General features: G+C 37.7%; 1 protein-coding gene across 1 annotated transcript; it reads left to right on the top strand.

Moving 5' to 3' along the window:
• Positions 1 to 759: 759 nt before the first annotated feature.
• Positions 760 to 4,077, top strand: LOC140166932 (uncharacterized). The gene is made up of 3 exons (XM_072190417.1): positions 760 to 872; positions 1,571 to 2,532; positions 3,879 to 4,077. Exons 2-3 carry the CDS (start codon positions 1,919 to 1,921, stop codon positions 4,075 to 4,077), a joined length of 813 nt encoding a protein of 270 aa, XP_072046518.1. The 5' UTR covers positions 760 to 872; positions 1,571 to 1,918.
• The last annotated feature ends 7,532 nt before the right edge of the window (positions 4,078 to 11,609 follow it).

Genomic DNA, 11,609 nt, shown 5'->3' with positions numbered 1-11,609 from the left:
GTGTCCCGGAAAGAACTGTATCATCAGAAACTTAATTGTTTGGGTATTTTAACGCCACAAATGAATAACTGGTGTGGTTGAGGATTAAAGCAACTATCACATACTTTTTGAATTTGGACAATTGACCACACCCTTCTTGAACTATAAGAATTTTACGAAATCAGTGCATGGGGCGTTTTTTGTTGTCGTATTTTGGTATTTTCTCAAATTGCAAATCATTTACAGATTTGGGTCATTTCCAAAAAAAAAAAAAAAAAGAAAAAAAAGGCCGACCGACCGACCTAACTTGAAAGGTCCGTCCGCCCGTAAACAGTTTCTTTTTCGTCACCTAATGGGAAAGAAATCACAAAACTGATCAAGATAAACTTTGATCTGTATAAACAGGTTCAATGCAATTAATGCTTGATTAGGTTACTGAATTGCAAAGGTCACGGTCATGGCTATCTGTTGTGTTAGTGTGGGAAGTACCAATGCTATTTACAGGTGGTTGCTAGTGTTGCTGATCTTGTGTTTTAGCTCCCAATTTAGCTATTTCCAGCTACTTCAGTTTAAAGGGAAGTTTTGCCCCACACAGACAGACAGCTTAATAATATGTAAAAATTTGGTGCCTTGTCAGTGTTGGGCTTTGTACTTGAATCAAATTATATTACTGCAAACAAATTATGATTTGGGAATCAATTGGGAGTCTTTTTATGATCAGATGCAACACCTTTTGTGATATAATTCAAGCAACACCACCACCAGTACATGTACTTGTATTGATATGCGAGTACAGAAGGCACTACCTGTGGAAGATTATTTTGCCACCTAAATTACTGGATTATGGATGCGCTGATATAAAAATGGTTTTTAAGAATGGGTTTTCAAGGAAGGTAAAGTAGAATACAATCTTTTTATCTTCAAGCATTTTATTTTGGTATATCAGGAATGCAAATTCCAGCTGTAAATAGATTGTCATTGTGTAATATTTATAATTAGGAGCTATTAAGAATAGTATGGTTAGAGGGGAAATAGGGCAGACTATTCTTCCACAGAGGTAGGCCTACTGGCTATGTGCTTATCACCCTGAAACCAGAGAGTAAGGGGTGATTTCGAAAGGATAATATAAAGTTGCACCCCACAGGTAAATTTTGGAGGGCAAATAAATTTGCAATATGATTTGAAGTATTTATAATTACCCAAATAATTATGATTAAATATTTGTCTAAGGAGGCATCGATGGTGGGGAGAGGGGAGAATTAGAACACAAATGTATTTGCCAGGGATGGAGTGGAGGGGAGAATTAAGGGGAGTATGTCTAGGGATTGGGGTGGAGGGGAGAATTAAGGGGAGTATGTCTAGGGATTGGGGTGGAGGGGAGAATTAAGGAGAACACAAATGTATTTGATAGATAGAAAACCATGCGGAAGCAGAACACAAGTTTGTGGTTTTGGAGTCAACGTGATAGTTGGGGGGAAGGCAATTTTTCTCAAAAATTAAGAATTTCGCCATCCCCACAGTTTATATATTGAATGGTCCCTAAAATAGTTGATATTGAATTTCAACTTTTCTTTCTCTCTCCAATGTATAGATATTGACTACTAGACACTGAAATTATGCATTGCCATTGTAACGTCAACCGCAACTCTTGTCTTGTGTGAACACACTCATGCTAATCAACATTAGCCACAATAATCTACATTTATCAGTAAAATATAGAGCTGTGATGTCATTATGCTACATGTACCTCACTGGTGATCCACTGGTGTTTGCAAGAAGTGTGTGTGAAAGGAACCTCTCCCAACATCCAAGCACGAAAGAGTTCTAGTGGAAGCTGCAAACAGCATCTTTACTGCTTGGAATGCTGACAATTGAGAAGGACTTATTATCAATCACTGTTATGAAATTATACTTTTGTACCTAAATTTGTCTGTACAATATGGCTGCTGCATCTGCTGAACAGGGCCAATGGAAACTCACTAATGAATTCCCTACAACAAACTTACAACTTCCGCTTGGCATTGCTTTGAATTATGATGCTGACATTGCTATCACAAGCTGTGTAAGAGGTGCGAAAGCCTTCTCACCTGATGGTCAGCTCAAGTATTCCTTCATGAATGACAGCACCATAGTAACCGATGTAGCTGTTACCCATGACAACCGTTATGTTGTCGTTGCTGGATACAGATCAAAAGGGTTAGAATTTTTTAATGATAAAGGCGAACATCTATCGTGCATACCTGTTACTGAGATGGATGAACAACAATCTAATATTAACTCAATCGCTGTTGATGCAAATGGCCAAATCATTGCAGCACTAGTCAACACTACTATCTCAATCCACTCTCCAAATGGGTCTCTTGTCAATAAATTTGCACTACAAACACGCCCTCTACGCCTGACAGTAACACCCAGTGGTAACATAGCATGCTCTTACAGAGAGACGTCAGCTGTAGAACTGATGGATTACATGGGCACCAATGTGAGGGTAGTGCAGCCTCCTCCAGAAGTGAAGAAATGGGACCCTGGTTATGACACGGTTTCAGATTTGAAGCAGGTTTGGCTGCCAAAAATGGCAAAATATAAAGTTTCAAAAAATATTGTTTTAAATATGTTTTCTAGACTGAAATTTTGTGCAGAATTCATTTCTGAAGTCAGAAATGCACAATCTGTCATTGTTTTCCTGATATGAGCATTACAGTAGAGGCATATGCTTTTGACGGAAATAAAAATATGAGATCCATAAGTGACAACATCATCACAACATATTTGAACTCTATTGGCACACTTATAAAGGCTCTGCAAGGCTCACATCATGTTGTAGTGCAAGTCTGACATCTGATTGGTGCACACACATTGAATATAGGTCACATGATTGCACAATATTACAGGTACTAATTGTTCCTGATTTTGCTCAAAAATGGGGTGGCGAGTCAATTTGATAAAAAAATTAGAACTCAAAAAATATGCATTTTAGCACAAGTTTGGTACTATATCCATGTAGTACTGTATCATGGGAATAACTGATTAGTTTTTTAAACATGTCGCCCTCATATTTTTTTTTTTTGTGATTTTTCGAAATGCCAAATTTTACGTAATTTACAGATGTCACAAATTGATAAAAAAATTAGAAAAGAAAATTGAGAAGGAATGGAAAGATATTAATGTTATACCCAAGTAGGAACTTATACTGTGCATAACTGATTAGTTTTTCAAGCCTATAGCTCTTGTAGTTTTCTTGTAATCCCGATTTTTATAAATGGCGGGAATTTTTACACGCATCAAAATGTTAAGGGGTAGGGGAAACATTTTTACATTTTGCAAGTCTTTTCCTTAGTTAGAATGAACAAAGTGAGGTATCAAATGAAAGCCCATTCAATACTGCATAGACTGGTAGGTCAACCATCACTGTAGCACCTTCCTATCAAGAGTTATGATTTTTCAAATCAATTTCTTTGCCGAAAAACGGCTTATTTTGGCATGTCAATTGTCACGAGGCATGTCATATTTGAATGATTCTGGCGCGCAAATTCTTAAGTCAATCACAAAACAAATACCTGAATCCATCAAATAGTACCCTCAGCTGATATGTTAACATTTTAAAGGGCCATATCTATGTATATTGTAGACTCTATGAGTATACAAAGTTGGCATGTGAAATTTTTTGTCACCCAAAAAGTGTGTTTTTCGGGCAAAATCGGCCACAAATCAACATTTTGTAGCAAAACGATGTACGATGCATGCATTTTGACCAAAAAATCATGTTCTACAAACAATTTTACCGTAGAAAAGACACCTTAGAAATTAAACATAGCTATTTTCACTCTGGGGTGAATTTTTACACACTTTGGCAGTGAAACCTGCTTCAAATCTGAGACCATGTGTTATATGTGTTGTAGAGATGAAGAGATGTTTATAGTGAATGAAGTAATAGGCGATCCAGCTGGTATATATAGGTATACTGATCAGGGACAATATATGGGATGTGTTACCAAAGAAGTTAATGACCCTGCTGGTATTGCTGTATCTAAGGATGGTATGGAATTGTTTGTTTTGGAGAGAAATGATTGTAAAGTAAAAATCTTTCAGAGGAAATAAAGAATGTGCTGTGAGGTGTGCTGTGTAATGTGGCATATCCAAGGGACAGCTTCCTTACTGTGGTGCCCACACAAACGATTACCTGTACATAGTGTACGTTAGTTGAGAGTAACACCATGTTGGATTTTGCAGTGGCAGATTCGAATGTATACTAAGGGTCTTATCTTTTTGGTTTCGGTAGGTCTATTGTTAAGAAATGAAAATATAAGGGATTATGTGAGTTATCTGTAACTTGAATTTATTGTTAAGTTTGAAGTACATTTTGTACCAATCAGCTTATTTCAATAGAGGTGGATGCCTGCTGTTAGTGTTAATAAAGGCTGGATAAGACAAGATTATGGAACACCCACAGTGTGTGGAACACTGGTGTTTTCGCCAGCGCATAGGGCGCTGGTACCTAATTCTGAGATGGGGTTTGTGTACACAAAGATTAGCTAAGATTATAGCCTTCTTCTATTGGTATGAATTATTTTTTTTACTTCTCGTGGTGGAAATGTTTTTGATGTCTGCTAATTCGATTTGCAAGGAAAAGAAAGTATGTTTTGCCGTTTCAACGAACGAAAACGATTGAGTATTGCCAAAGTTATGTTTGAATTAATTATGACTTAAAAAGTTATCATAGGTTAGGCCTACACATATAAACATAAACTTGTTCAGCAATCAGCATATCAAAAAAAAATGACATGGTCAAAGCCGGGGAATGATCACGAGGTCATATCAGTGGACTATACTGAGCATAGCATGATGTTTGGTTGCCTGTGAGTGCATAATTGATATGTTGATAACAGATCTAATAATGTTGTGGAATCAAAATCTTCATTATATGGACCACATTGAAGTCAAAGTAATTATCTATCATATCCTGTATCGTTTTATGGATAAAATTGACTCAAAATGTTATTGATGATATTATTGCTATCTTTAACATCAGTTTTGTCTTTTCAACGGGAAAAATCCGATTGAAAATAAAGTTTTTAGGGCTAGCTATAATATTGAACAATATATCCCATATTTTGACATGCACTTATAGAAAATAAATAAATTATTGTCTTACTTTATAAATGATAAATACTGTAAAATGACACATAACTAAAGTGAGGCCAATTTCTATCTTTTTTATTTGATTCATAAAATTACATTCAACAAAATGATTGAAGACTGAGAAAACACACAATGCAGACTACAGAATGGAGTAGGTAAGATGCCATGTCCATAGCTTTGCAGGAGTTTCGGACTAACAATCAACACATTCAAAAAATACAGTTTAAAAGTGAAGATTGTAGTGAATGATCAGTCCTTTATCATGTGCTTGCCACTATCTACTTTATAGTAAACTATACATTGCGAAATAATATAAAATTATTTTAAAATAAAATGTGCATGTAAGTTGAGTTAACATAGCGAATTAACTAACAACTGCAGTGTATTTCTTGATTTTTATAATAAGCATGGGTAAAAAGCAGTAAAGACAAAAATACAGAACAATTTGGAGTAATGAATTAAAGAGTTGACAGGAGTTATAGGAGTTAATGTGTTTTGCTGTTTCAGTGTGCATGTTCTCACCATTGATGGTTTGGTGAACTGTCATGTAACATGGATGTAAGAGTGATGCTAAAAAATGCCTTTCACGGTGACCCAAACTCTTTACAAGACCTCTTCTGCATTGACGCTGGCCTTCCCTTTTAAAGGGAATTTTTATTAGTGGTCTAGCGCCCCTTTCCCTTTTGTCCTCTAATAGGCTACCTATAGGCCTCTGATGTTGTTATACGGATTCACATTAATGTGACAAAATGCCAATACGAATGTAAAGGCCCTCTTTTTTTCTGTAAAAACGCTGCAAATCAGCCCTTAAGTCACAAAAGGTCCACTTCTGAGCCGGTCGCACCCCCAATAAATCCTTGCTTTAACGGTCCTGTGCAAAGCCGCGGTGTCGCCCTTCCCCCTTAATTATTTCGTATAAATGTAGCTCTCCCTATTTTGCTTCCTCACTCCCCTCCGAATCAGTCTCTCTGCTTTTGTTTTTCCTTGCTTCTAAAATTGTTGAAGGTATTTGGTTTTAGACCGGAAGTAACCCTTTATGACCTTTGACCTGAAAAAAACAAACAAATGCACTGGGTAATGTTCAGCAATTCATGTGTGAACATACCGTCTCATAGGGCCTGCACTTTGGCTCGACATTTGAAAGGGGCGTGAATTCATTTTTGGATACGCCCCTATTATAATTAGGTAATACTCGACTCACACACATTCCCTATATTAATATGTATATACATGTACCACATATTATAGTCAATCTGTCTGCTTTATCTGTATTGTGCCCCTTCTTAAGCAATACGGTAGTTAAACACGATTTCATCAAACATTATAACAATAGCTCTTTTACAGTGTGCAATCATCCCGGGCAATAATTGGGCAATAATAGAGGATGTGCGTGAAATTATTGATTGGCTCCATACAAAGGAATTGAACCGGTGCCCTTCACCGTAATCATGGCACAATGCAGTGCATTCAATCAAACGTTGTCGTCAACCTATTTGATCGTATTTGTGCAATTGTTATGTGTGTGAGACGAGCTGTCGCGGTAGATTGCAATAGCTTGTAATCATGCTTTTGTTGAATGAATTTGAGTACTCCGCCATATTTACGGTAGGCCTATGCTACGTCATAATCTAGGTGATTATTTGCATTGGATATCTTGAATACGCTGGTGAGGTTGTGTAATAATCGGATTAATGCTATAACAGTAGGTGAATACAAGTTTTGAATATATCGCGTTGCAAAGCCCCATTCAGTGATCCCAGCGAAAGTGAAAAAAATCAAATTGTTACTTTTATAAAAAAATTTAATGAAAAAAATTGGCACAAAACCCAAGAAAACGGCAGTATTGACGAAGTTGAAGCCCCATTCAAATACATGTAGCTAATTTATACTGTCAGTATATAAATTACAGATTCACGTAAATGCATTATTTTTGTCTTAAATAGGCCTACACGGCTTAAGGCTGAACCACTAGCAGAAGACACCAAGTTGATGTTTTATGACCTTTGACATTCTTTTGTGGCGAGTGACATGGTCATCCAGTTCAATTCACGCCGAGTGTCCTTGACAGGTTTAACTCTGCTTCGGTGGTCATGAAAGAATTCAAAAGATAACCTCTGCCCCAACAATCCCAAGCAATTGTCTGAAACTGCTCTTCGGATGATGTATCATAAGAACTCAGTCGTCAAATGATGATAGTCATATAATGACCAAAAGATTATTACTGACTATATCATTGAAGACTGAGTTCCGCAGTCTTGTACAAAATCTGAATCTTGATGATTTTTACGATCGTCCAGATGAAAAAAAATCACTGAATGGGCCGTTAGTTCCCTCCTCTCCTTACACTGGCAATATGGATCAAAGAAAAAAAAAGAAAAAAAAATAAAGAAAACAAGAAAAAAAAAAGACAAAGATTTAAAGTTCGAAGCGCTAGTGTACCAAATTCTGATACCTTACCAAGTGAGCTGTGCTCCTGAGATACGAAATAAAAATAAAATAATACACTGTATACCTGCTTGTGTCGGTAATTGATTTGCTCAAATTCCATAATGGTACAGTGCAACAGAGCAAAAATGCCCAAAATTTAAAAGCTATATAATTTATGACCACTATACACTACACATAAAAATACTAATACAAGGGAATTTCAACGTAAGAATCCAAACAATTAAGTACCAACATGCACAGCTTTGTCCTTATATCACATTTGGGTTTTAACAAAATGTTATCAAACCTCTACTGTGATTGGCAGCTGCACAAGGCATCTCTTTGATAGCTGATCATGGCCATCCATTCAGCAAGTGGCTACTAACTGACCTTGACAGGCTTGAATGAGCACTGTCATCTGCTACAAAACCATCACACTCATTAAATAAAATATTTATTAATTAATCAATTATGTCAATTAATTAAAATTTAATGCAAATATGCATATTTTCTCTGACAGAATTGTAGGATTTGACAAGAGCCATCTTTCTTGTAAGTTTGATTCTTATAACATACCGGTATCGTATTGCGTCCCGTTATAGTTGCAGAAAAAAAAATACGCGTGCAGGACACACATACGCACACCCCCCACACACACCCCCACCCAGAGGATCGTACCGTTTTACAATCTTATAACATTCATTGGCGCTAGTAGTAGTAAATTTCAATTTTCTTTGCTTTACCTCACTTGTTCTGCTCAAAATTAAAAGGGGACATATCTGGCTGACAGTAAAAGCTTACATTTTATGGAAATTATGTTTAACTATTTGCTTAAACAGCACAAAACAGATAAAGCAGACAAATTTACTATACATAGGCCTATACATGTATGGTATCATGCCAGGGACTGTTTAAGAATATAACATTAGATTTATGATATTTACTTCGAGGACTGTTATTTATCAAAATGTGAAAAATATCAAATTTTAATAATTTGTCATAAAATTTGTATTATATCGTGAATTTCAAACAATGAAATTTATTTGATATCAGAAAGACATTCTTCGTATTCAGAATGCAATTCGATATGTCTGATGTGCTCTCATGTCCCACAAAAAATACTATCGAAACGCTCAAAACGCTCATTCCAGATCCCTTAATTTGGTTAATTTTCTTTTCTTGTTTTCTTTCTTTATTTTTCTTTGATTTATATTGCCAGGGTAAGGAGAGGGAACTAAAGGCCCATTCAGTGATTTTTTGATTGTTTTTTCATCCCGACGATCGTAAAAATCATCAAAATTCAGATTTTGGATAGGGCCTACTAGACTGCGGAACTCAGTCTTCAATGATAGTCAGTAATTTTTATATTTTGGACATTATTATGACTATTATTTGAGGACTGAGTTCTTATGATCCGAGGAGCAATTTCAGACAATTGCTTGGGATTATTGGGGCAGAGGTTATCTTTTGAATTCTTTCATGACCACTGAAGCCTAGTCAAACCTGTCAAGGACACTCGGCGTGAATTGAAAGACCATGTCACTCGCCACAAAAGAATGTCAAAGGTCATAAAACACCACTTTTGTGTCTTCTGCTATCTAAAGGCCTATGGCTGATTTTGTACCTTTCGTCATTGTCATAGATGTGCTAACATAGCTGCTAGTGCAGTGGTTCAGCCGAAAACCGTGTGTCTAAGACAAAAAATAATGCATTTACGTGAGTCTGTAATTTATATACCGGTACTGACAGTATATAAATTAGCTACATGTATATTTGAATGGGGCTTCAACTTCATCAATACTGTCGTTTTCCTGTTTTGTTTTTTTTTGCCATATGTTTTTCATCAAAAAATTTGATTTTTTTTCACTTTCGCTGGGATCACTGAATGGGACTTTGTAGCGCGGATTATTCAAAACTTGTTTTTACCTACTGCTATATAGTATTAATCCGATTATTACATAACTTTGCCAGCGTATTCAAGACATAGGTTATGTAGGGATAAACTGTACATGGGTATAGAAGCCCTGCATGCTTTTATCGATTGGCTCCAAACAAAGGATTTGAACCGGTGCCCTTCACCGTAATCACGGCGCAGTAGCCTACAGTCCATTCAATCAAATGTTGTCAGTGGGCGAGACGATGTATAAATCTGGAGGTCACATCATCACTTATCATGCTTATTGTAAAAAGTTTGTCCAATGCATATACTGTGTGTATTGTTCCCGGGTATTGTCAATTCAGCATCGAGGTGGTTACGTAATTCTCTTGGTTACCGGATCACGCTACTTTGGTATGCCTTCGAGTGCCATATACTTTATGTGGTGATCATTTCGATCGTGGTTCATTACTCTAGCGCGTGATCCCGTTGACATAGTAACATTACGTAACTTCGATACTGAATACAGTCAAGCAAACAGGTATTATATTTTGAAAAGGCCGCTATAGTATATTCACAGGGGTGTCTTGAATGGCCAATCATATGGGACATAATCAAATTGCAGTGACTGCTTCCTTTGTTACCACATGTCAGTCATCTTGTGATTATTGGACCATGTAAACCTGCAAAAAACGAGCCAAAGTGCAGGCCCTATGCTCTGCTATGTTTTTCCTTGCTAATAAAAGTTGTTGAAGGTATTTGGTTTTAGACCGGAAGTAACCCTTTATGACCTTTGACCTGAAAAAACAACAACAAATGCACTGGGTAATGTGCAGCAATTCATGTGTGAACATACCGTCTCTCTGCTATGTTTTTCCTTGCTAATAAAAGTTGTTGACGATTTTGGTTTTAGACCGGAAGTGACCACTTAATGAACGTTGACCCCCAAATCTGTGAACACGGTGGCTCAGTGGTTACGGCCTTGGATTCACAATCTGAGATCTTGCTCGACGTGCGTGGGTTCAAGTCCCCGTCTCACCACCGTGTTGCGCCCTTGGGCAAGGCGCTTTGCCTCGCTTGCCTCCACCCACTCAGGTGGAAGCTGTTAGGGGTAGTTACAGTCGTTGCACTAAAGAATCCTGCGCCATATTTAGGCAGCAAACATGGTTCCCACACGGCGGCGGAATAAATGTAAATCGCTTTGAGGCTGTTTACGGCACAAAGCGCTGTATGAATATCTACATTTAAATATCTACATTTAACATCCTATAGACACTGCCTAATGTCAATAGGGCCTACATGTGTGCAAGTGGCATCATTCTGCCATGCTGTATGTGGCAGGAGAATCATTTTAAAGCTTTTTTTGTCTTGGACCGGAAGTGATCCCTTAATGACCATCTGCTAAAGTATACAACAAGATCCTTTTAAACCGAATCCGGCCTCACGTAAACCAGGCTGGTTTCAGACCAGGAGGCAGCTGCGCACAGCAGATCCATATACTGAGAAGAATTATGGAATGCTTTAAGGAATACCAGCTCCCACAGTTACCTTCGTTGACTTCAAGAAGGCCTTTGATTCCATCAACAGAACAGTAATGTTCTCAATATTGCGTCACTACGGCATTCCAAGCACTTTGGTCAGTACCATAAATGTACTTTATAGTAACTCCAGCAACTCTGGAGTTGTGACCTGTCCTCGTCGATCAAGAAGATATCCGGCTAAATTGCTAAATGACCTGGACTTTGCTGACGATATCGCTCGCCTGGAGTCTTTCACCCCTCGGTCCCCCGGGCTCGGTCCCAGTCTCAGCTCTCCAGGACCGCCAATGCCGCAACAGACCTCGGACTTATAATCAGCGCACCCAAAAAGAGTATATGACCATCAACTGTCAACTCCAGCCTCCTCTCCAAGTGTACGAAAACCGCATTAAGTATTTAACCGACTTCAGATACCTAGGTTCCATGATGGGGTCCAGTGCTAGTGACCTGAAGAGACGGAAAGCTCTTGTTTGGACAGCCTTCTGGAAATTAGAGCAACTGTGGAAAAGTCCTACCATCCCAATTTCCACCAAGGTTAAACTGTTTCACACAACTTGCGTCACAGTTTTACTATAGGCCTACGGCTGTGAGTCGTGGGTTATCGCTAAGGATATGGAAATAAAATCAACTCATTTGGCACATCCTGCTAC

Source organism: Amphiura filiformis, chromosome 12, assembly GCF_039555335.1.
Source record: "Amphiura filiformis chromosome 12, Afil_fr2py, whole genome shotgun sequence".
Lineage (NCBI taxonomy): Eukaryota > Metazoa > Echinodermata > Ophiuroidea > Amphilepidida > Amphiuridae > Amphiura > Amphiura filiformis.
This window is presented reverse-complemented; position numbering and strand designations above follow the sequence as displayed.